General features: G+C 40.4%; 1 protein-coding gene across 1 annotated transcript in view; it reads left to right on the top strand.

Moving 5' to 3' along the window:
- Nucleotides 1-4958: 4958 nt before the first annotated feature.
- Nucleotides 4959-27255, top strand: part of LOC135550158 (pygopus homolog 2-like) — a 30985-nt gene continuing 8688 nt past the window's right edge. The window contains 1 exon segment of the mRNA XM_064980706.1: nucleotides 4959-5872. Coding sequence (XP_064836778.1) covers nucleotides 5815-5872 — 58 coding nt within the window. The 5' untranslated portion in view covers nucleotides 4959-5814.

Genomic DNA, 27255 nt, shown 5'->3' with positions numbered 1-27255 from the left:
TCTTCTCTGTGTTTCATAATTTTCCTTCAATTTGCAAGAGGCTGAACATATCCCACCAGAAAAAGCTAAACTGGAATTGTTCCATCTCATTGTGTTGTTGTCCTAAATTAGCCATGGATGGAGATAGGGATTTGGACTTGGTTTTATTTCATTCTCAGTACTTGTCAATGATAATAATGACAATTCTGATCCAACCCTAAATTAATTAATTGTGCCTCTGGCTTGAGAGGATGGAAGTTCAATATGTAGCTAGATGTAGTAAGCTAATGTTAACTAGCTGGCTAATTGTTGCCCATGAAAGGAAGTTAGTCTAGCGAGCAAGCATTTTAGCCAGGTAGCCTAGGACCACAAAAACTAAAAGCGTATACTATATGGCACAGACATAGACCGTAATGGCAACATGAAAGAGAGATGGATGGCATTGGTGTTTCTCTACAAGTAGGGTGAGTCCACATGTTTTTTCTACTTACACACACACACACACACACACACACACACAAAGGTATAGTTGAATTTATTCTGCCACTGTGTTTTCTTATTGTCTCGGCCTTAGACCTTTATGTCACGGTGGCAAGGCATAAGAACTAACAGTATTTATAGAACAAAGAATGTAATTATCACAACACATAGATTGTAAAACGGCTTTTCTTTTCTGGCTTGGCTTCCCCAGTGATTTTACCCACTCACCGCTACTGCGTGTCATACAAATTGTAATTAGTAACATATCATACGAAATTGATGATGGACATCCACAAATGGATATCCACAAATTAATACATACCATATGATATACTAATATACTAAATATACTAAATGGAGGGAGAGAGAATTACGTGTACAAGGTTACCTCTACCCTTGAGTCCAGCATCACATCCTGTTGAGAATAGAATTAGCCTACAATTTCTAAAGTTCTTCAAAATGTCTTACCATCTCTGTTTTGAGTACCACTGGGCTGCTGTGGAAGTTCGGGTTCTTGTCCTGCTTTTCCACTTTGATCAGACGACTGATCATTTGCAGAATCAGTACTTATCAGTGGCCAGTGCTCATCAAAAACCGGTGACTCCGCTTTGGAATTGTGCCATTCCTTCCCAATTCTACTGCAGAATTTTGAGAATTGCTATCCACTATGTGCGCTGGTTGCTTTGGTGCCAATGCCAACTCCCTGTCCAGGTTACCCCTTGATAGGGAGTGTGATTCTGAAGCAGAGAAGATCCTTTTGGTACCGTTCTTCAAATTGATGGGGAATTCTTTGAACCACTTTGCCATGATCTCTGTATAAAGCTAATACTCTCTTTGGTCCAAAAACAATATGTACCATGCACCGTGCCAGCCCCAAAGACGCACATTTAGAAATCACAGTAGGCTATTCTGAAACAAAAGACTTCCATTGCTTTAACACAAGGCTCTTTTTTTTAGATTCTCTGCATGTAGTCTAAAGCCTCCACTAGATAATATTTTACTTTTTTTAAACAGAGGATATTGTTATTATAGCCAAATTGTCTCATTTTATTATAACAAATTCAAATTAAATAGAATATGATTTCCATTTGATAATCAGATATAATATTGATTAGGCTAATGTAATCATCATGTTCAATTTAATTTTCTAATAAAGACCACAAGGTAAAAACTAAATGAAAGAAATAATAAATGCCCTACATGTGATAGCCTATACCAAAATAAAGGCGTACCTGTAGCCTATATTGGAAGATTTCTCCCTACTTTAACCCATTGTTGATTATCTTTAAGTCAGGTCCTATCTCAGCCTCTTCCATTCAGCTGCATGTAACAGTTATTCCTTTTGGGTGAAGAGAAGTCTTTGGAGTGGGAAAACTTGAAAGAATCAAATGTTTTTCTTAGTTCTTATTCGTGATCCCATTCCCAGACTGTCCAATCTTCTTGGCTATCTATTCTTGTGATGTGGCTCGGGTGGTTGTTGTCCTTGATGATCTTTATGGCCTTCCTGTGACATCGGGTGTGGTAGGTACCCTGGAGGGCAGGTAGTCTGCTCCCGGTGATGCGTTGTGCAGACCGTACCACCCTCTGGGAGCCCTGTGGTTGTGGGCGTTGCCGTTTCTGTACCAGGCGGTGGCACAGCCCAACAGGATGCTCTCAATTGTGCATCTGTAAAGGTTTGTGAGAGTTTTAGGTGACAAGCCAAATTTCTTCAGACTCCTGAGGTTGAAGAAGGCGAAGGGCGCCTAATCAACCTCAGGAGTCTGAAGAAATTTGTACCATTTCAGTTTGTCCGTGATGTGTACGCCGAGGAAATTAAAGCTTTCCACATTCTCCACTGCTGTCCCGTCGATGTGGATAGGGGGGTGCTCCCTCTGCTGTTTTCTGAAGTCCACGATCATCTCCTTTGCTTTGTTGACATTGAATGAGAGGTTATTTTCCTGACACCACACTCAGAGTGCCCTCACCTCCTCCCTATAGGCTGTGTCATCGTTGTTGGTGATCCAGCCTACTACTGTCGTGTCATCTGCAAACTTGATGATTGAGTTGGAGGCGTGCATGGCCACGTAGTCATGGGTGAACAGGGAGTACGGGAGGGGGGGCAGTGTTGAGGATCAATTGGAAATGTTTCCTACCTTCACCACCTGGGGGAGGCCCATCAGGAAGTCCAGAACCCAATTTCACAGGGTGGGGTCGAGACCCAGGGCCTCAAGCTTAATGATGAACTTGTAGGGTACTATGGTGTTGAATGCTGACCTGTAGTCAATGAACAGCATTCTTACATAGGTATTCCTCTTGTCCACATGGGATAAGGCAGTGTGCAGTGCGATGGCATCGTCTGTGGACCTATTGGGGTCGTGTGCAAATTAAAGTGGGTCTAGGGTGTCAGGTAAGGTGGAAGTGATATGATCCTTGACTAGTCTCTCACTAGCACTTCATGATGACAGAAGTGAGTGCTCTACGGAGCAATAGTCATTTAGTTCAGTTACCTTTGCCTTCTTTGGTACAGGAACAATGGTGGCCATCTTGAAGCATGTGGGGACAGCAGACTGGGATAGGGAGAGATTGGATACTGTATGTCTGTTAACACACCAGTCAGCTGGTCTGCCATGCTCTGAGGATGTTGGCTAGGGATGCCGTCTGGGCCAGTAGCCTTGTGAAGGTTAACACTGTTAAATGTCTTTGTGATTGCACTTGAAATTTTCTGGATTGACTGACCTTCATGTCTTAAAACCATGATGGACTGTCATTTCTCTTTGCTTATTTGAGCTGTTCTTGCCATAATATGGACTTGGTCTTTTACCAAATAGGGCTGTCTTCTCTATACCACCCCTACCTTGTCAAAACACAACTGATTGGCTCAAACGCATTAAGAAGGAAAGAAATTCCACAAATTAACTTTTAACAAGGCACACCTGTTAATTTAAATGCATTCTAGGTGACTACCTCATGAAGCTGGCTGAGAGAATGCCAAGTGCGTGCAAAGCTGTCGTCAAGGCAGAGAGTGGCTCCTTTGAAGAATCTCAAATATAAAATCTATTTTGATAAGTTTAACACTTTTTTGGTTACTACATGATTCCATATGTGTTATTTTATAGTTTTGTTGTCTTCACTATTATTCTACCATGTAGAAAATAGTAAAAATAAAGAAAAACCCTTGAATGAGTAGGTGTGTCCAAACTTTTGACTGGTAGTGTACATCAAATGATAAATCAGTGTCACAAATGCACCTTATGCGAAGGAGTTGGCTATATGGTAAACTATTTTTTAATGAAGGTGTATGATAGCTGTTGAAATGAAGAAAGGCATTTCCCTCCGTTTCTTTTCTATACACCTCAGTGTGCAAGCCATTGCCATCTTTCTTAACCAAAACATCCAAAAAGGAAACATGACCTTTATAGGACAGCCTACTAACATAAATTGAATGGACGGCATCCTGGAATTCATGTCGCCTATGTAAAGAATTACTGCGATTTAAGATCATCACCTGACCAAATGAAAAAAATGTAAACAATATATCTCATAAACAATTTAATAAACTTAGAATATGGATTATTATCATACACGATGTCCAACTCAAATTTCTCTATAAATATATTTGCATAATTGGGCGATCCCATGGCATTTAGGTAATGACATCATAATGTATTTGTAATGCTTGTGTTTATCTTTATTGGATTTTCATGTTTCCCCCACAGCTCCCTCTGCTGGGATCTCTTGATTGAGCCAATACTGACTGTGAATGTATAATTAACTACGCCCAAGAAGTATTGTTGTTGTGACATTGATTGACATTGCCCTTAAACGCTTAAAAAGGGCTAATATGCAAAACGTTCATGCGGATGTATTTATCGGAGTGCTGTCCTATTTCTGTTCTTTGGATTATATATGAGGATACAGCACCCGATTTAAGTTTATATAAAGTGGAGTTGAGCATGTTGTTTATCTTTTCAAACACTATTATTACACACAGAGGGAATCCATGCAACTAATTATGTCACTTGATAAGCACAGTTTTACTCCTGAATTTATTTAGGTTTGCTATAACAAAGGGGTTGAATACTTGACTCAAGAAAGACATTTAAGCTTTACATTTTTTATTGATTTGTAAAAATGTCTAAAAACCGAATTTCACTTTGACATTATGGGGTATTGTGTGTAGGCCAGTGACACAAAATTTCAATTTAATCCATTTGAAATACAAACTGTAACACAAAATTAGGAAAAGGTAATGGGATGTGATTAATTTTGTGTCCATCCCTACTTCAGCGTTGAAAGTGGTCCGTTCTAGACTGCTCCATAACCTGCTGTTAAAGGTGAGGTAATTCACAAATTAAGTAAACAATGTGTGCCATTTCTTGCACAAAAAGAATCGGTAAAACTACAGCTAGAAGTATTATGAAGTGTAATAACGTTTATTATCAACCTGGATGCAGAGAGTGACTGATTTAGAAATCTCGTTTTAGGACACCCCTACTTCCCTCTGAGTTGTAATGTTCCCGGGTGCGCGTCTCCTGCCTGGCCCTCTTTGTCCAGCGGCGACAGTAGAGGCCGTGATTAATATGGCAAAATGTGCGTTTTTGTATGAATTATTATTTTAAGCTGTATCACAACATAAAGCATATACAATGTGAGGACTGGTATATTGGCAATGACACACCGGAGATGTTCATATTAACGGACTGCAGAGCAAGAAACGCCGGAGAAAGGGTATAGTTTGCTTCCCAATAATGCTAGCAAGCTAGCTAGCTTTTCGTAGCTAACTAACTCAAGTAGCTAACATTTTACTAGAGACCGGTTATTTTGTACCGCTTGCTATGAAGGCGAAACTGGTCAATTAACCAAATTGAATGTAGATGATGAATTATTATAAATCATAATCTACATGTTATCTATCACAAACATAGTGACTAGCTAGCGACTAACGTTACCCAAATGTGATAGTTGGCTAGCTAGCTGGATAGCAAAGTTAGCTATCTTAATTGCTAACTTTACTCATCTGTAACTAAGTTGTATTATTTTTACAGCGAGGAAGTTAGTGTTATGCAATTTGCATTCTGGCAAACATTATCCACAGTTTCATTCAGCCCGGCTCTTCATCTTTTGCAAGGTGGCTGCTGAAACTAACCCTGGCTAGCCACAGTTGTTGGCCACCGAACTCCGTGACAGTCAAAGCGTTGTGCGCAAGATATCTAGCTGTAAAACGAGTTGTGAATTGCAAGGGGATACACATTACCTATCTATCTATAGAATTAGAATTAGTATTGCTCAGGTCCAAATTATCAAGACTTTTCGTCATTTAAAAAAATTCTTACATGATATGAACGGTGAAATGTCACCGCACCGACAGTCATATTAATGGCTGCCGAATCGGGGAGACTACTGGCGGGACAAGGCCAAGGAAAGCGAGGCAAAGGTGGGTATATGATAATTCATTCATCCACCCCCGTCTGTCTCAGATCAGAACTAACCATTAGTTACCACTGCTGCAAATCCACGTGTCTACAGGACTGTAGACAGTTGTTATGTCATGTAGTTTGTCTGACCTGCTATTCATGTTGGTATTAGCCTGCCTTGTATTAATTTCATTTCTACGTTCTCATGATTTGTCCATTATGTCCCTCTGTGTCTCATAATCAACCAAACCTGTCCCCCTGCTTGGTGATTTGTTGTGGCTGTTCAACACTCAAATGAAATCTAAGTTTATCGGTACATACACAGTTCAGCTATTATAGCGGGTGTAGCTCTTGAAAATCCATCTCCATATGTAGTGTTTTCAACCATCAAATTCGTCTCCATGTAAACTACAATTTAGTCATTTAGCAGGCGCTCTTATCCAGAGTGACTTAGAGTTGTGAGTGCATACATATTCCTTCGTACTGGTTCCCCGTGGGAATCAAATCCACAACCCTGGCATTGCGTGTGCCATGCTCTACCAACTGAGCCACATGGGACTAATTGTGATGCTGTGTTTTTTAAAGGTCCCAAACAGTCATTCAGATTCCCATGTATAATAGCCTTTTGAGTGACTGAAATATCACCAATAATATTTTTGAGGTGTAGAAATTATCAACATTTTAAATATTACTTTCTCTCATGGCTTACGAGCAGGAAGTTTGAAAATACAGGCTGAGTAGGCAGGGAACTCATATTCATGAGGTCGCCTTTACTGACATGTCTTTGAAATGCATATGTCAATAAACTTGGATGCAGTGTTGCAGTAAAATCATCTCAAGCAAATTTGGTGATACACAAAGCAACCTAAACAATATCGAAGTTCCATCAATGGTGTAATTTTTATTTATTTATTCATCTCCCGATTGGCATGTCTCTTGTGATGCAGTTCACAGCAGCACTGATGGATGTGTTGACATGACAACTGTCAGAGTTTTGACCCCCCCCCCCCCATCTTCTTGTTCCATGCTGGCTCAAGAACTAACTAGCCAATAACTAGCTAACACCAGACGCAGATGAAAGGGAAGACATGTAAGTATCTTTGCCATAGATGAAGTGTAAACTTTTAATTGTATTTGCTGACAGCCTACAGTCCCAATTTGGGCTCTAGTAGAGTAGCCTTTTAGCTATATAAATCATGCCCCTCCGCAAACACGCCTTCTCCCCGATGTTGGTTATAAGGTGGTACTTATTTCAATTGGGTAAGAGAATATGTTACCATTGGTGTATTAAAATGAGTTAGGGTGACATCCCCCTATCCCCTCAATAATCCTGCCCTGTGAATCCATGTGGGAGGGGACCAACAATTTATGATCAAACTTTATCAATGTAGATGCAAAAGTCATGTTTCATACTTTGGTCATATACTTTGATCTGGTTTCATCCAAATATCATCACATTTAATGAAAAACATAATTTTGACTGTTCATGACCTTTAGAGACGTCAGTCATCGTTTTCTAAACATATTTATCTTTCATGTCACTGAGAAATAATAAAAAATACACTTACTGTAGCAGTTTTGCACAGATCTGCACTTCCTCCCCAATTAGCTTACACACGGGTGTTTGGAGCATGCTAGATTGCTAATTAGCACAAGTGACAGCCTATGTCTTCCGTAAACAAGCGCTGTAACATGGAGATATGTGACTCGTTTCAGGAAACTAGATTTATGTCACGACTTCACAGAAGAGCCATTTGAACATACATTTAAAAAAAAATCTAAATGTTTTTTTTTTTGCAGAAATACCTTCTTGGAAATTTCATGTGCCTTAATTAACACTTGTATGCCATCTGTAAATATGAATCAAATTGTTAAACTTCTTAGAGATAGGGGGCGCTCTTTTAATTTTTGGATAAAAACCTTTCCTGTTTTAAACAAGATATTTTGTCACGAAAAGATGCTCAACTATGCATGTAATTGACAGCTTTGGAAAGAAAACACTCTGACGTTTCCAAAACTGCAAATATATTATCTGTGAGTGCCCTAGAACTAATGCTACAGGCGAAACCAAGATGAAATTTCATACAGGAAATGGTCCAGATTTTGAATGCGCTGTGTTCCAATGTCTCCTTATATGGCTGTGAATGCGCAAGGAATGAGCCTGCACTTTCTGTCGTTTCCCCAAGGTGTCTACAGCATTGTGACGTATTTGTAGGTATATCATTGGAAGATTGACCATAAGAGACTGCATTTACCAGGTGTCCGCCCGGTGTCCTCCTCCGAAATTATTGCGTAATCTCCAGTTCCATGCGCGTTTCAATTTGCTTCAGAGGAGAAAGCCAACTGCCACGAATGATTTATCATCGATAGATATGTGAAAAACACCTTGAGAATTGATTCTAAACAATGTTTGACATGTTTCTGTCGATTATTATGGAGTTAATTTGGGAAAAAGTTTGCGTTGCAATGCCTTAATTTTCGTTTTTTGAACAAAACGGAGCGATTTGTCCTACACAAATAATATTTTTGGAAAAACTGAACATTTGCTATCTGAGTCTCCTCATTGAAAACATCTGAAGTTCTTCAAAGGTAAATGATTTTATTTGAATGCCTTTCTTGTTTTTGTGAAAATGTTGCCGGCTGAATTCTAGGCTAATAGCTATGCTAGCTATCAATACTCTTACACAAATGCTTGTTTAGCTATAGTTCAATAGCATATTTTGAAAATCTGAGATGACAGTGTTGTTAACAAAAGTCTAAGCTTGAGAGCAAATATATTTATTTAATTTCATTTGCGATTTTCATGAATAGTTAACGTTGCGTTATGCTAATGAGCTTGAGGCTATAAATAGGATCCCGGATACGGGATTGCTCGTCGCATGAAGTTAAATGACGAGCCAAGTTGGTTTAGCCACAGAAAAAGCTAGCAACCTTCCTGCTAGCCATGATTGGCTGAGATAGTCAGTAGGTTGGACATGCGAAGAGATGATTTTGGATTTGTCTGCCATGTAGCACGCTTCTGTCTATAACGTGAGCTGGTCAGTATGTGTAGGTAATCCTTTCTAACGCGGCTTTTTTGAAAGATATCACGTAGTAGAACTGTGTTGCCCTCCAGTTTCTGGAGGACCGAGTTTTGAAATCAGTGGAATTAGTGTAGGATAGCTAAGGAGATGGAGAGAATTCAGGCGTTTGATTGCAAATATGCAGACCGAGTCGAAAAGAGAACATTTATACAACAGAAGGCTGTTGTATAAAACACCTGTCTCCAGATAACATCTTCAAACTAAGGGAAACCATGGTATCCATGACAGAGAGGGTGAAGCGTCCATCCATGTATACAGGTCTAGAAACCTAAAGCTTTAGTAAGATAGTCTAGCTAGCTACATTTTCAGATATTACACGTTTCACATTTTGCCAGTCATTTTCATTTGAAGTTAGTGTACTGTTAGCTAGCTAACGTTACATGTATGATCTGTGTAGTTATTTGTATCTCAGAGCCATTTGCATAACGTTATCCGTTGGGATGATATCACTGCGACAACTGTCGATAGACATAGCTGGCAAATACGGTCTGGCGATCTACTCTGATTTCAGAGCACTCTCGTCAGTGTGCCAGAGCGCAGAATAACTGACACATTTACGAATGCTCAACACCAGTTGAATATGGCCGGTGTCAGTTAAAGTTGGCAAAAAAGCGTAACTAAATTGTTGCCAGCAGCACAGTTGCAGTCACCAATGCCCTGAATAACATATAAACAGCCTATCCAGTTCTGCTGGGGTGAGTAAAATGGTCAGTGAGCTGTTCTCTCATTCATTTGTGTCTGGAAGTAGCTAGCCAACGTTAGCCAGTTAGCTTGGGTGCTTGACTGCTGCTGTTAGGTTGGGACGCTCGGATCAACCCTACTCCTTGGCCAGAGCATCCAGTGTGCACTCAACACTCCTAGAGCAAACCACTGAGTTTACGAACTGACAATCTGACAACGCTCTGAGTTTATGAACGCCCAGAGCGCACTCTGAGCACATTCTGACACTCCAGATTAAATTTACAAACACACCCATAGTATAAATCAGCCTTTAGTCTTGAAATCTTTGGTTGTTTAGTACAAGGCCTCACATGTGAACCCTTAAAGAGATGGGTGGGGCTAAGGTTTTAGATGGTGTGAACGATGCTGAATGGGTGTAGAGAAAGAAGGGCTGTTGAGTAGTGTTCCACATTTTGGGGAATATATGGGAATTATCGGTAATATATGAGAATTAATGGAAATACCATTTTTAAATGTAATTTTTTTTTTGCATTGGATATATTTACCATATCATATGGAGACATAATTGCATGTAATTAAATCTTTCCAATAGAAATAAAAAAAAACTATTTAGGTACGAATTGAATTCTAATAAAATGAGTTGACTCTTCACGTGGGATGATTTTACTGAACAACAACAAAGGGAATATTGAATGATCCCCAATAATCCATCGCATCTCTAAAATGATAGTCTAGAAACCTAAAGCTTTACTTGTCTTCAGGCTTCCATGTCTTCTCCCTGGACCTCATCAATGTCCACCACTTGAACATCAGACTTAGTCCTCATCTTCACTGTCACTTTCCAACCGTGTTGAGGATGGCTCATTGTCAGACTCAAAAAGCGCCAAATTTGCCCGGATGGCCACCAATTTTTCAACCCTTGTATTGGTCAGCCTGTTGTATGCTTTGGTGTGTGTTCCCAAACAAGGACAAGTTGCGCTCTGAGGCGGCTGGTGTTGGTGGGATTTGGAGGATGATGGAGGCAACAGGGAAAAGAGCCTCAGATCCACAAAGTCCCTTCCACCAGGTGGCTGATGAGATGTTGGCACGACTGCCATATTGCATCTCCATCCCAAAGCCCTTGCTTGGAAGTGTACTTCGCCAGACTGCCAAGAACCTTGCCCTCATCCAGGCCATGGTGGCGAGACACAATAGTGATGACACCATAGGCCTTTATTGATCTCTGCAACAGACAGAATTCTCTTTCCAGCATTCTTGGGGTCCAACATGTACGCTGCGGCGTGTATGGGCTTCAGGCTGAAGTCGTCAGGCTTTGATGTATTTCAGAACTACAGTTTCCTCTGTTTTGGAGCAACAGTGAAGTGGGCAGGGCAGTTGTTACTGTAATTTAATTATGCCAATGTGCCTTAATCTATTTTATAGAATTTGTAAGATTCTTGTTTGCATAAAATAGACGGAGACCAGTCTTTTCAATAATAGGTAACAGAATTTATTCTCGGAGCGCGCTCCCACTTCACCACGAGCAACAGTTCATATACAAATCATGACGTCATTTCATTGCTTTAACAGAATCCCTCCTCTTGACCGGGACGAAGTGAGGTGAAAAGTTCATTCTAACTTACTAACACACTCCCAGGTAACTTTTGACCCCTCAACATTATCGATCACCACTGAGCTGACAGTTCTAATTAACAGAAAATTTAGGAATGCACTCACTGTCTTATCTAAAAAACCCAGAGCTCAGTTCTGTAGGTTCAACCATAGGTTAACAACCTTATGTGTTTACACAGTCCACAACCCATTCGTTTCTTCCTCGTTGGAATGGTGTTCATTAACTTTAATTACTCCTTGCCCGTATCACACAATCCCATCGTATGAACTCATATTGTTAATCAGATATAATAAAACAGAGTATAAGTTTACTTAGTTACAGTTCCATTTAAAATGATTTGTTCTGTCATTTTTAATTATAATTTTACCAACAGCAGTATAGATTTCTTAAATACATCTGCAAGCAGAGTCTGAACATCAGACAGGATGGCATTGTCTCCCTCAATCTGTGCAATGTCTACTGCTATAGGTTTCAGGCTGCTTACCACACACTCCCAAAATACATCATCCAAGAGGATCCTCTTGATGGGGCTGTCCATATCAACAGACTGTGATATGGCCATTTTCTTGGAGAGACTCCTTCCCCTCCAGGAGACTGTCAAACATGATGACATCACCACCCCAACGGGTATTGCTGGGCAGCTTCAATGTGGTGCTCTTATTCTTCTCACTTTGCTTGGTGAGGTAGATTGCTGCTATAACTTGATGACCCTTCACATACCTAACCATTTCCATGGCTCTCTTGTATAGTGTATCCATTGTTTTCATTGCCATGATGTCCTTGAGGAGCAGATTCAATGCACAACTCTTCCACTTTGGACCATGCAGCCTTCATGTTTGCAGCATTGTCTGTCACCAATGCAAATACCTTCTGTGGTCCAAGGTCATTGATGACTGCCTTCAGCTCATCTGCAATGTAGAGACCACTGTGTCTGTCCCTTGTGTCTGTGCTTTTGTAGAGTACTGGTTGAGGGGTGGAGATGTATTTAATTATTTCTTTTCCAAGAACATTCGATTACTCATCAGGGATGATTGCAATAGTCTTCTTTCTCTATGATTTGTTTGACCTTCACTTGAACTCTGAACTCTGCATCCAGCAAATGAGTAGATAAAGCATGTCTGGTGGAGGGGTTTTATGCTGGGCGAAGAACATTCAGAAATCTCTTCCAATACACATTGCCTGTGAGAATCAGAGTTTTTGAATAAGTTGCATACATTTTGAGCAAGACATTCATCAGCAAGACATTCATCAGCATTTTTCTGGCTACATTCCTCCATTGAGTCAAACTTCTGATTCCAGGAGAACCATGAACTGTTGCTATAAGGTGTCTGATTCATCATTTTCACCTCGAATAGAAGTAGAGGGACCTTTGTCAGAGGTTGCTTGTTGTGATCACTGAGAGAACTTTATGCACTTGGCCAGATGATTCTGCATCTTTGTTGCATTCTTCAAATGATTTGAAACGGTATTTGCAAATGTACCCAGATTTTCCTTCTACATTAGCTGCAGTGAAATGTCTCCACACATCAGATAGTGCTTGTGGCATTTTCCTTTAAAGATTAGAAAAACAAGTTGCAAAAAAAACATTCCATCTACAGATAAATAATTAAGGATTTAGATTAAACGACTCCTTTTGTAAGATAAATGTTTTAAAATGAAACATGTAAAATGAAACAGGTGAATTAACAATCCTCTGTCTGTTAGCAGGCTCAAACAAGATAAAACCCACATGGTAGCAAAAACTAACTAGCAGAAATTGTTAACCTGTTGATGCTCTGGGGGCGCTATTTCATTTTTGGATGAAAAACGTTCCCGTTTTAAACAAGATATTTTGTCACAAAAAGATGCTCGACTATGCATATAATTGATAGCATTCGAAAGAAAACACTCTGACGTGTCCAGAACTACCAATATATTTTCTGTGCGTGCCCTAGAACGTGAGCTTCAGGCAAAACCAAGATGAGATGGCATCCAGGAAATGAGCAGGATTTTTGAGGCTCTGTTTTCCATTGTCTCCTTATATGGCTGTGAATGCGAGAGGAATGAGCCTGCCCTTTCTGTCGTTTCCCCAAGGTGTCTGCAGCATTGTGACGTATTTGTAGGCAGATCATTGGAAGATTGACCATAAGAGACCACATTTACCAGGTGTCCGCCCGGTGTCCTGCGCCGAAATTGGTGCGCAAAAGTCAGCTGCCAGTATTTTTCCATGGGATACAGAGAGGAAAGCAAGCTTCCACGAACTGCATATCAATGAAGAGATATGTGAAAAAACACCTTGAGGATTGATTCCAAACAACGTTTGCCATGTTTCGGTCGATATTATGTAGTTAATCCGGAAAAGTTTGACGTTGTAGGTGACTGAATTTTCGGTTCGTTTCGGTAGCCAGACGCAATGTAGAAAACGGAACGATTTCTCCTACACACAGACGCTTTCAGGAAAAACTGCGCATTTGGTATGTAACTGAGAGTCTCCTCATTGAAAACATCAGAAGCTCTTCAAAGGTAAATGATTTTATTTATTTGGTTATCTGGTTTTTGTGAAAATGTTGCGTGCTAAATGCTACTCAAAATGCTATGCTAGCTTTGCATACTCTTACACAAATTAGTCAATTTCTATGGTTCAAAAGCATATTTTGAAAATCTGAGATGACAGTCTTGTTAAGAAAAGGCTAAGCTTGAGAGCAGACGCATTATTTTCATTTTATTTGCGATTTTCAGAAATCGTTAACGTTGCGTTATGCTAATGAGCCTGAGGCTTTAGTCACAAACCCGGATCCGGGATGGGGAGTTTCAAGAAGTTAACAAGTTAGAAATGTGATAAATCCACCATAATTGAGAATTTCAATAAGCATTTTTCTACGGCTGGCCATGCTTTCCACCTGGCTACTCCTACCCCGGTCAACAGCACTGCACCCCCCACAGCAACTCGCCCAAGCCTTCCCCATTTCTCCTTCTCCCAAATCCGTTCAGCTGATGTTCTGAAAGAGCTGCAAAATCTGGACCCCTGCAAATCAGCCGGACTAGACAATCTGGACCCTTTCTTTCTAAAATTATCTGCCGAAATTGTTGCCACCCCTATTACTAGCCTGTTCAACCTCTCTTTCGTGACATCACCACATCCTCATCGGCAGACTCGACAGCCTTGGTTTCTCAAATGATTGCCTCGCCTGGTTCACCAACTACTTCTCTGATAGAGTTCAGTGTGTCAAATCGGAGGGTCTGCTGTCCGGACCTCTGACAGTCTCTATGGGGGTGCCACAGGGTTCAATTCTTGGACCGACTCTCTTCTCTGTATACATTAATGATGTCGCTCTTGCTGCTGGTGAGTCTCTGATCCGCCTCTACGCAGACGACACCATTCTGTATACTTCTGGCCCCTCTTTGGACACTGTTAACAACCCCCGAGACGAGCTTCAATGCCATACAACTCTCCTTCCGTGGCCTCCAACTGCTCTTAAATACAAGTAAAACTAAATGCATGCTTTTCAATCAATCGCTGCCCGCACCTGCTCGCCCGTCCAGCATCACTACTCTGGACGGCTCTGACTTAGAATACATGGACAACTACAAATACCTGGGTGTCTGGTTAGACTGTAAACCTCTTGAAACTCCCCATCCCGGATCCGGGATCGTGACTAAAGCCTCAGGCTCATTAGCATAACGCAACGTTAACGATTTCTGAAAATCGCAAATAAAATGAAAATAATGCGTCTGCTCTCAAGCTTAGCCTTTTCTTAACAACACTGTCATCTCAGATTTTCAAAATATGCTTTTGAACCATAGAAATTGACTAATTTGTGTAAGAGTATGCAAAGCTAGCATAGCATTTTGAGTAGCATTTAGCACGCAACATTTTCACAAAAGCCAGATAACCAAATAAATAAAATCATTTACCTTTGAAGAGCTTCTGATGTTTTCAATGAGGAGACTCTCAGTTACATACCAAATGCGCAGTTTTTCCTGAAAGCGTCTGTGTGTAGGAGAAATCGTTCCGTTTTCTACATTGCGTCTGGCTACCGAAACGAACCGAAAATTCAGTCACCTACAACGTAAAACTTTTTCCGAATTAACTACATAATATCGACCGAAACATGGCAAACGTTGTTTGGAATCAATCCTCAAGGTGTTTTTTCACATATCTCTTCATTGATATATCGTTCGTGGAAGCTTGCTTTCCTCTCTGAATCCCATGGAAAAATACTGGCAGCTGACTTTGCGCACCAATTCGGCGCAGGACACCGGGCGGACACCTGGTAAATGTGGTCTCTTATGGTCAATCTTCCAATGATCTGCCTACAAATACGTCACAATGCTGCAGACACCTTGGGGAAACGACAGAAAGGGTTGACTCACTCCTCTCACGTTCACAGCCATATAAGGAGACAATGGAAAACAGAGCTTCAAAAATCCTGCTCTTTTCCTGGATGCCGTCTCATCTTGGTTTTGCCTGAAGCTCACGTTCTAGGGCACGCACAGAAAATATCTTGGTAGTTCTGGACACGTCAGAGTGTTTTCTTTCGAAAGCTATCAATTATATGCATAGTCGAGCATCTTTTTGTGACAAAATATCTTGTTTAAAACGGGAACGTTTTTCATCCAAAAATGAAATAGCGCCCCCAGAGCATCAACAGGTTAACTGACTTGGCTAGTTAAATAAAGGTTTAAAAAAATATTTAAAAAATATCAATGCCTTTCTTAAAATCAATATACAGAAGTAAATATTTTTAAACATGCATATTTAGCTAAAAGAAATCTAGGTTTGCAGGTGAAATAGTGTCACTTCTCTTGCGTTCATTGCACGCAGAGTCAGGGTATATGCAACAGTTTGGGCCGCCTGGCTCATTGCGAACTAATTTGCCAGAATTTTACGTAATTATGACATAACATTGAAGGTTGTGCAATGTAACAAAAATATTTAGACTTAGGGATGCCACCCGTTATATAAAATACTGAACGGTTTCGTATTTCACTGAAATAAACGTTTGGTTTTCGAAATGATAGTTTCCGGATTCGACCATATTAATGGCCAAAGGCACGTATCTCTGTGTGTTATGTTATAAGTTTATGATTTGATAGAGCAGTCTGACTGATCGATGGTAGGCAGCAGCAGGCTTATAAGCATTCATTCAAACAGCACTTTCGTGCATTTTGCCAGCAGCTCTTCGCAAGCACAGCGCTGTTTATGACTTCAAGCCTAGAATGGAATATTGAAGTCTCATGTTGAAAGGAACCACCAACTTTCATATGTTCTCATCATCTGAGCAAGGAACTCAAACATTACCTTTTTTACATGGCAAATATTGCACTTTTACTTCTCCAACACTTTTTTTTGCGTTAGTTAAACAAAATTGAACATGTTTCATTATTTGAAGCTAAATTGATTTTATTGCTGTATTATATTAACTTAAAATAAGTGTTCATTCAGCATTGTTGTAATTGTCATTATTACAAATAAATACTTTATTTATAAATTTTAAAAAAAGAGCCAATTAATCGGTATAGGCTTTTTTCGGCCCTCCAATATAATCGGTATCGGCGTTGAAAAATCACATATCGGTCGACCTCTAACGGACACAAGTTCCACAGACATATGACTAACAGAAATGGAATGTGTCTCTGAACAAGGGGGAATGGGTCCAAATCAAAAGTAACAGTCAGTATCTGGTGTGGCCACCGGCTGCATTAAGTACTGTAGTGCATCTCCTCCTCATGGACTGCAACAGATTTGCCAGATCTTGCGGTGAGATGTTACCCCAATCTTCCACCAAGGCACCTGCAAGTTCCAGGATATATCTGGGGGAGAATCGCCCTCACCCTCACATCCAACAGGTCCCAGATGTGCTCAATGGGATTGAGATCCGGGCTCTTCGCTGACCATGACAGAACACTGACATTCCTGTCTTGCACGAAATCACGCACAGAACGTGCAGTATGGCTGGTGGCATTGTCTTGCTGGAGGGTCATATCAGGATGAGCCTGCAGGAAGGGTACCACGTGAGGGTGGAGGATGTCTTCCCCGTAACGATGATGCTGTGACACCACCCCAGACCATGACGGACCCTCCACCTCCAAATTGATCCAGCTCCAGAGTACAGGCCTCGCAGAAACGCTCATTCCTTCGACGATAAACGCGAACACGACCATCACCCCTGGACTCGTCAGTAAAGAGCACTCTTTACCAGTCCGGCCTGGTTCAGCGACTGTTGGGTTTGTGCCCATAGGCGACGTTGTTGCCGGTGATGTCTGGTGAGGACCTGCCTTACAACAGGCCTACAAGCCCTAAGTCCAACCTCTCTCTGCCTATTGCAGACAGTCTGAGCACTGATGGAGGGATTGTGCGTTCCTGGTTTAACTCGGGCAGTTGTTGCCATCCTGTACCTGTCCCGCAGGTGAGCTGTTCAGATGTACCGACCCTGTGCAGGTGTTGTTACACGTGGTCTGCCACTGCGAGGACGATCAGCTGTCCGTCCTGTCTCCCTGTAGCGCTGTCAGTCATCTCAGTACGGACACTGCTATTTATTGCCCTGGCCACATCTGTAGTCCTCATGCCTCCTTGCAGCATGCCTAAGGCACATTCATGCAGATGATTAGGGACCCTGGGCATCTTTCTTTTGGTGTTTTTCAGAGTCAGTAAAAAGGCCTCTTTGGTGTCCTAACTGTGACCATAATTGCCTACCATCTGTAAGCTGGTAGTGTCTTAACGACCGTTCCACAGGTGCATGTTCATTAATTGTTTATGGTTCATTGAACAAGCATGGGAAACAGTGTTTAAAACCTGTTATGGCTGCAATCCCGACATCGGGATCGATATGACAACTACCAGTGAATATAGAGGGCGCCAAATTCAAACCACAGAAATCTCATAATTACAATTCCTAAAACATACATGTGTCATATCATTTTAAAGTTATTCTCGTTGTTAATCCCACCAAAGTGTCCGATTTCAAATAGGCTTTTCAGCGAAAGCACTACAAACGATTATGTTAGGTCTCCAACTAAACCACAATATGCACAGCCATTTTCCAGCTAAATATAGCATTCACAAAAAGCATAAATAAAGACTAAATTAAATCACTAACCCTGAATTATCTTCATCAGATGACACTCATAGGACTTCATGTTACACAACACATGCATGTTTTGTTTGATAAAGTTCATATTTATATTTAAAAAATTGAGTTTAAATTGGCTATTTAGATTCACTAGTTCCAAAAACATCAAGTGATTTTGCATAGCCATATTGTTTCAACAGAAATACTCATCATAACTGTATATGATAATACAAGTTATACACATGGAATTATAGATATACCTCTCCTTAATGCAACAGCTGTGTCAGATTTCAAAAAAGTTTACGGAAAAAGCAACCCATGCAATAATCTGAGACGGCACTCAGAACAGCAGCCAAATTAGCCTCCATGTTGGAGTCAACAGAAACCAGAAAATACATAAATGTTTCCTTACCTTTGATGAACTTCATCAGAATGCAATCCCGGGTCCACAATAAATGCTTGATTTGTTCCAAAATGTCTGTTATTTATGTCCAATTAGCTACTTTGGTTAGCACGTTTGGTAAACAATTCCAAAGTCACAAAGCACGTCCAATATAACGTGACGAAATGTCCAAAAGTTCCTTTAACAATCAGTAGAAACATGTCAAACGATGTACTGAATCAATCTTTAGAATGTTGTTTACATACATCTTGAATAACGTTCCAACCGGAGAATTAGAATTACTTCAGATGAGCGATGGAACGCAGGTCCATCTGTAAACGAGCCTGGTGAAAGCATGGTCCACTCATGGCTGTGGTGACTATTTCTGTGTCAATCGACCCCCCTTCACATTAGTAATCAGACAAAGTTCTATTGACATCTAGTGGAAGGCGTAGGAAGTGAAAACTCATCCATATCTCACTGTAATTTCAATGAGACCTTGGTTGAAAATCTGCCACCTCCAGAAAAAAATGTTTTGGGGGGGTTTTAGCCTGCTATATGAGTTCTGTTATACTCACAGACATCATTTTAAAAGTTTTAGAAACTTCAGTGTTTTCTATCCAATACTACTACTAATAATAATAATATGCAAATATTAGCAACTATGACTGAGGAGCAGGCCATTTGATATGGGCACCTTTTCATCCAAGCTACTCAATACTGCCCCTGCAGCCATAAAAAGTTAAACGCTTTACAATGAAGATCTGTGAAGTTATTTGGATTTTAAAAATTATCTTTGAGAGACGTGAAAAAGGGAAGTTTCTTTTTTTTGCTGAGTTTAATAGTACCAGTCAAAAGTTTGGAGACCTACTCATTCGAGGGTTTTTCTTTATTTTTACTCTTTTATATATTGTAGAATAATAGTGAAGACATCAAAGCTATAAAATAACACATGGATTCATGTAGTAACCAAAAGTGTTAAACAAATCAAAATATATTTTATATTTAAGATTCTAGCCACAGTTTGCCTTGACAGCTTTGCACGATCGTGGCATTTTCTCAACCAACATTCCCCCAAACCCCCTCAACAGTTATACTCTGCCTCCACCCCAATGGACATGTATTTATTCATCACAGCAACAGTTGTATCATATATCGTGCTATTTCTATTGTTTTTTATTACAATTTCCATTATTTAATTTCACTTAGTCCTGCATGTTGGAGCTCGAAGCCTAAGATTGTCATTTCAGAGTACCTGCAACCATGTACATATGAAACACTGAATCTCAATGTGAAAACAAAACACACAGCACTTGTCGTACTGTTTTAGAAACATCAGCGAGAAATGAAAATGTAATACAATCACTACACTATTTTATAGGGTTAGTGTTCCCACATGGCCTTATGGGCCGGACCGGCTCGATTCGGTCTTGTAGCAAAATTTGAAATTGTGTGTTTTTTATTTTTTAGATTGGATAAGAGACTCAGAGCTAGAAAATGGTATATCATACACTAACAGTACAGTTGCGGAACAATTAAAGTAATTCTGCTTTGGAAGTTGATAAACTTGTAACCTCACTTGAGAAAATGTGTCTTGAATGTTTGGTACAACTACTCAAGAGTAGGGTTGCAAAGGGTCGGAAACTTTCTGGTGAATTAGTATACTTTTTCCGGAAATCTTCCGCGGTAAATAAAGCTTAAATTCATCAAAAAAGTTAGCTTATAACAGTGAACCTTTTTGTGGGATACACATAAGGCAAATCTAGGTCTGGTGGAATATTTTGGTTAAACTATCCCCAAGTCAATGGAATTGCAACCCTTCTGCATGCACAGTGCATTCTTCCATCACATGTGCATTGCACTCTTCCATCACATGTACAGCTGATTCTCATGATCTTGCACACTATTGAGATGCCTACACTACCACATTGTCTGAGCCAAGGACTACATGCTTTCTGGCTTTGATTACAATACTGTGTGGGGTGAATATATTTTATGAGGACATGCATCATTTTTTTGTTAACTAGTAAATAGTAGCCTACAGCAAAGTGTGTTTAACTCTTTTGGGATAGGGGGCAGCATTTTCACTTTTGGATGAATAGCATGCCCAGAGTGAACTGCATCCAACTCTGTCCCAGATGCCAATATATGCATATTATTATTAGTATTGGAAAGAAAACAATGAAGTTTCTAAAACTGATTGAATGATGTCTGTGAGTATAACAGAACTAATATGGCAGGCGAAAACTCCAACCTAGAAGTGGGAAATCTGAGGTTTGTAGTTTTTCCAAAGCCTGGCCTACCGACTACACAGTGGGATATGGATAAAGTTGCACTTCCTACGGCTTCCACTAGATGTCAACCGTCTTTAGAAACTTGAATGAGGATTCTACTATAAAGGAGGGGCTCATGAGACCTGTTTGAGTCAGTGGTCTGGCAGAGTGTCTCGGGCTCGTGACGCACGATCCCGACAGTTAGCTCTCGTTCCATTGCTTTTCTTCAGACATAGGAATTCTCCGGTTGGAACATTATTGATGTTATGTTAAAAACATCCTAAAGATTGATTCCATGCATCGTTTGACTTGTTTCTACGACCTGTAATGGAACTTTTCGAGTTTGTCTGGACGAAGTGCCTGCGCCTCATGAAGATGGATTACTGGGCTGAACACGCTAACAACAAGTGGCTATTTGGACATACAGTGCCTTGCGAAAGTATTCGGCCCCATTGAACTTTGTGACCTTTTGCCACATTTCAGGCTTCAAACATAAAGATATAAAACTGTATTTTTTTGTGACGAATCAACAACAAGTGGGACACAATCATGAAGTGGAACGACATTTATTGGATATTTCAAACTTTTTTAACAAATCAAAAACTGAAAAATTGGGCGTGCAAAATTATTCAGCCCCCTTAAGTTAATACTTAAGCTGTGAGCTGCTCTGACAGTTGGTGCTTAAAGCTAGTCAGGGAGATAAGTGTTTCCAGTTTCAGTGCTTTGTGTAGTTCGTTCCAGTCATTGGCAGCAGAGAACTGGAAGGAGAGGCGGCCAAAGAAAGAATTGGTTTTGGGGGTGACTAGAGAGATATACCTGCTGGAGCGTGTGCTACAGGTGGGAGATGCTATGGTGACCAGCGAGCTGAGATAAGCAGGGTCTTGTAGATGACATGGAGCCAGTGGGTTTGGCGACGAGTATGAAGCGAGGGCCAGCCAACGAGAGCGTACAGGTCACAATGGTGGGTAGTATATGGGGCTTTGGTGACAAAACGGATTGCACTGTGATAGACTGCATCCAATTTGTTGAGTAGGGTATTGGAGGCTATTTTGTAAATGACATCGCCAAAGTTGAGGATTGGTAGGATGGTCAGTTTTACAAGGGTATGTTTGGCAGCATGAGTGAAGGATGCTTTGTTGCGAAATAGGAAGCCAATTCTAGATTTAACTTTGGATTGGAGATATTTGATATGGGTCTGGAAGGAGAGTTTACAGTCTAACCAGACACCTAAGTATTTGTAGTTGTCCACGTATTCTAAATCAGAGCCGTCCAGAGTAGTGATGTTGGACAGGCGGGTAGGTGCGGGTAGCGATCGGTTGAAGAGCATGCATTTAGTTTTACTTGTATTTGGAGGCCACGGAAGAAGAGTTGTATGGCATTGAAGCTCGTCTCAGGGGTTGTTAACCTGTTGAAACTCTGGGGGCGCTATTTCATTTTTGGATAAAAAGACGTGCCCGTTTTAAGCGCAATATTTTGTCACAAAAAGATGCTCGACTATGCATATAATTGGTAGCTTTGGAAAGAAAACACTGACGTTTCCAGAACTGCAAAGATATTTTCTGTGCGTGCCCTAGAACGTGAGCTACAGGCAAAACCAAGATGAAACGGCATCCAGGAAATGAGCAGGATTTTTGAGGCTCCGTTTTCCATTGTCTCCTTATATGGCTGTGAATGCGAGAGGAGTGAGTCAGCCCTTTCTGTCGTTTCCCCAAGGTGTCTGCAGCATTGTGACGTATTTGTAGGCATATCATTGGAAGATTGACCATAAGAGACCACATTTACCAGGTGTCCGCCCGGTGTCCTGCGCCGAAATTGGTGCGCAAAAGTCAGCTGCAAGTATTTTTCCACAGAATTCAGAGAAGAATGCAGGCTTCCACGAATGATATATCAATGAAGAGATATGTGAAAAAACACCTTGAGGATTGATTCCAAACAACGTTTGCCATGTTTCGGTCGATATTATGGAGTTAATTCGGAAAAAGTTTGACGTTGTAGGTGACTGAATTTTCGGTTCGTTTCGGTAGCCAAATGTGATGTACAAAACGGAGCGATTTCTCCTACACACAGACGCTTTCAGGAAAAACTGCGCATTTGGTATGTAACTGAGAGTCTCCTCATTGAAAACATCCGAAGCTCTTCAAAGGTAAATGATTTTATTTATTTGGTTATCTGGTTTTTGTGAAAATGTTGCGTGCTAAATGCTACTCAAAATGCTAAGCTAGCTTAGCATACTCTTACACAAATTAGTCAATTGCTATGGTTCAAAAGCATATTTTGAAAATCTGAGATGACAGTGTTGTTAAGAAAAGGCTAAGCTTGAGAGCAGGCGCATTATTTTCATTTTATTTGCAATTTTCAGAAATCGTTAACGTTGCGTTATGCTAATGAGCCTGAGGCTTTAGTCACGATCCCGGATCCGGGATGGGGAGTTTCAAGAAGTTAACTTGACGCTACCAATCCCTGTTGCGGGATAATTTCCGTCTGCAACCGCTGAATAGCATAGCGCAACAGTCAAATAATATTACTAGAAAATATTTATATTCATGAAATCACAAGTGCAATATTTTGAAACACAGCTTAGCCTTTTGTTAATCACCCTGTCATCTGATTTTGAAATGATGCTTTACAGTGAAAGCAACCCAAGCTTTTGTAAGTTTATCGATAGCATAGCATTATGCACACTTAATCAGGAAGCTTGGTCACAAATCAGAAAAGCAATCCAATTAACCGTTTGATTTTCAGATGTTTTCACTCACGAGACTCCGTTACACAGCAAATGTTCCTTTTGTTCCATAAAGATTATTTTTATACCCAAAATACCTCAGTTTGTTTGTTTGCGTTATGTTCAGAAATCCACAGGAAAGAGCGCTCACGACAACGCAGACGGAAATTCCAAATAGTTTTCACAATGTCCACAGAAACATGTCAAATATTTTTTTATAATCATTCCTCAGGTAGTTTTTAAAATATATATTCAATAATATATCTACCGAGTGTGTAGCTTTTTCCATAACAGCGGGAGCAACAATGGCCAGTTTACTCAATTGCGCACCAACTCACTCTGAGAGCCCCCACCTCTCCACTTATGCAATGTGTTCCTTCACGCTCATTTTTCAAAATAAAAGCCTGAAACTATGTCTAAAGACTTACACCTTAGGGAATCCACAGAAAAAGGAATCTGGTTGATATCCCTTTAAATGGAGGACAAGCACGCATAGGAACACAGACGTTTCAAAATAAGAGGCTCTTTCTGATTAGATTAGTTCTGTTATACCCACAGACAATATTTTTACAGTTTTGGAAATTTTGTGTTTTCTATCATCTGTCAATTATATGCATATTTTAGCATCTGGTCATGAGAAATAGGCCATTTACTTTGGGAATGTTATTTTTCCAAACATAAAAAGTGCCCCCTAGCTTCAACAGGTTAAATCATCCCCCAGCGTTGCATCGATTATATGCAACGCAGTACGCGCTAGATAAACGAGTAATATCACCAACCATGTGTAGTTATAACTAGTGATTATGATTATGATTGCTTGATTGTTTTTTATAAGTTAAGTTTAATGCTAGCTAGCAACTTATCTTGGCTTCTACTGCATTTGCCTAACAGGCAGTCTCCTCGTGGAGTGCAATGTAATCAGGTAGTTAGAGCGTTGGACTAGTTTAACTGTAAGGTTGCAAGATTGGATCTCCCGAGTGGACAAGGTGAAAATCTGTCATTCTGCCCCTGAACAAGGCAGTTAACCCATCGTTACTAGGCAGTCATTGAAAATAAGAATGTGTTCTTAACTGACTTGCCAAGTTAAATAAAGGTATAAAACAAAAATCTGCGCCCAAAAGTACCGATTTCCCATTGTTATGAAAACTTGAAATTGGCCCTAATTAATTGACCATTCCGATTAATCGGTCGACCTCGAGTCTCAGTGGTTGAATCTTATGTTCATGTTAAGTTTGCTGAAAATAAATGCAGTTGACAGTGAGAGGACGTTTCTATTTTTGCTGAGTTTATATGCATCTACTGTTGGTCCTAGGATACAACAATGAATAATGTGGATACAATTTTTTAATTTTTAATTTCACCTTTATTTAACCAGGTAGGCAAGTTGAGAACAAGTTCTCGTTTACAATTACGACCTGGCCAGGATAAAGCAAAGCAGTTCGACACAGAGTTACACATGGAGTAAAACAAACATACAGTCAATAATACAGTATAAACAAGTCTATATACGATGTGAGCAAATGAGGTGAGATAAGGGAGGTAAAGGCAAAAAAAGGCCATGGTGGCAAAGTAAATACAATATAGCAAGTAAAACACTGGAATTGTAGATTTGCAATGGAAGAATGTGCAAAGTAGAAATAAAAATAATAGGGTGCAAAGGAGCAAAATAAATAAATTAAATACAGTAGGGAAAGAGGTAGTTTGGGCTAAAATATAGGTGGGCTATGTACAGGTGCAGTAATCTGTGAGCTGCTCTGACAGTTGGTGCTTAAAGCTAGTCAGGGAGATAAGTGTTTCCAGTTTGTGCTTTTTGTAGTTCGTTTCCAGTCATTGGCAGTAGAGAACTGGACGGAGAGGCGGCCAAAGAAAGAATTGGTTTTGGGGGTGACTAGAGAGATATACCTGCTGGAGCGTGTGCTACAGGTGGGAGATGCTATGGTGACCAGCGAGCTGAGATAAGGGGGGACTTTACCTAGCAGGGTCTTGTAGATGACATGGAGCCAGTGGGTTTGGCGACGAGTATGAAGCGAGGGCCAGCCAACGAGAGCGTACAGGTCACAATGGTGGGTAGTATATGGGGCTTTGGTGACAAAACGGATTGCACTGTGATAGACTGCATTCAATTTGTTGAGTAGGGTATTGGAGGCTATTTTGTAAATGACATCGCCAAAGTTGAGGATTGGTAGGATGGTCAGTTTTACAAGGGTATGTTTGGCAGCATGAGTGAAGGATGCTTTTTTGCGAAATAGGAAGCCAATTCTAGATTTAACTTTGGATTGGAGATATTTGATATGGGTCTGGAAGGAGAGTTTACAGTCTAACCAGACACCTAAGTATTTGTAGTTGTCCACGTATTCTAAATCAGAGCCGTCCAGAGTAGTGATGTTGGACAGGTGGGCAGGTGCGGGTAGCGAATAAATACCTTCAAAGGATACCTTACAACTTACAAGAATTAACATCTTGTGAAACAGCTGTGAAAACCAGCCTGGAAATATTTAAGGTTTTAATACAGAAACTTTATTTTTTTTGTACATTTGTGTCATTAATTTATTTTCACAAATTTTATGTACATTCACATGGCTATCATAGACTAAAATACTGAAATCTGGTGTGTGTGGAATATAGAGGAAGTGGTTGCTGTGTGGTTGGGAGGTTCTGCCTGTCTCTGGTTCTCAAAAGGCAGCCAGTCTCGAAAGGGGAACTTGAAGAGCAAAAAAAATGTCTTAGCAGATAATGACATGATTAGCTGTAGATTATGTAATGAAAAGTTGGAGGGGGGGTTGGGAATGGAGGACATCAGGTGGATCCACGTCTGGGTGTTGGGCAGAACCCCTAGCTCCTAGAAAAACCGGTCCAGAGTTAAAGGGAGCAGGGTAGGAGACAGAGGCAAACACACAGGTTATACTTTACTGTCAGAATTTTATTGATTAGTGCAGTATTATAAATGTGAGATATGTACTTTTCAACACTTTTGGAAGAAATAGCCTACTTCAAGCTGGTCCCTCTTTGACTCAGACTGATCCGAACTCACTGATTCTGGTGGATGGGATACCTCCTGGGGGACTTGGACAGTCAATGGTCCTAAAGTAATTTGGAGAGGTAAATTAAATAGGTACATTTTTATAAGCTCTGCATAACTAAAATGTATTGCTTTCTCAAATGTCAACCAAAGCTTAACATACTTAGTCTATCGGTCTTCACTGAAGTGAAGGGCTTCAGTGCTTTCAGTGGTCTACCATCCAACTGCTCCAACTGGAGAAGATTGTTGGCTTCCACTGATGTAACCCTAGAAAAACAAAGGGAAACACATCAGTGTTAGCCTGAATCTAGTTTAATAGTTTCCCTATGTTGTATGCAAAAAGTTATAATTTTTTTAAATGTTAACTTAAACAGATGGTGACCGCAGCCTGGAGCGAATGAGTAGCGTAGTCATCGCCTTTCCCTGGTCTCACCTTCCTTTTGTAAATGCAGTTGTATTACCTCTTGGAGGGCCAGAAAATAAATGAACAGTGAACAATCAGTTTTACCTGGTCTAAAACCTCCTCATCCTTAGTGCGTGCCTGAAGGTGGTCCTCGAAGGCGTTCTGATCTGGTTACG

This window comes from Oncorhynchus masou, chromosome 12 (genome assembly GCF_036934945.1).
Source record: "Oncorhynchus masou masou isolate Uvic2021 chromosome 12, UVic_Omas_1.1, whole genome shotgun sequence".
NCBI classification, from domain to species: domain Eukaryota; kingdom Metazoa; phylum Chordata; class Actinopteri; order Salmoniformes; family Salmonidae; genus Oncorhynchus; species Oncorhynchus masou.
Note: the sequence above shows the minus strand (reverse complement) of the source record. Positions and strands in the feature narration are given on the sequence as shown.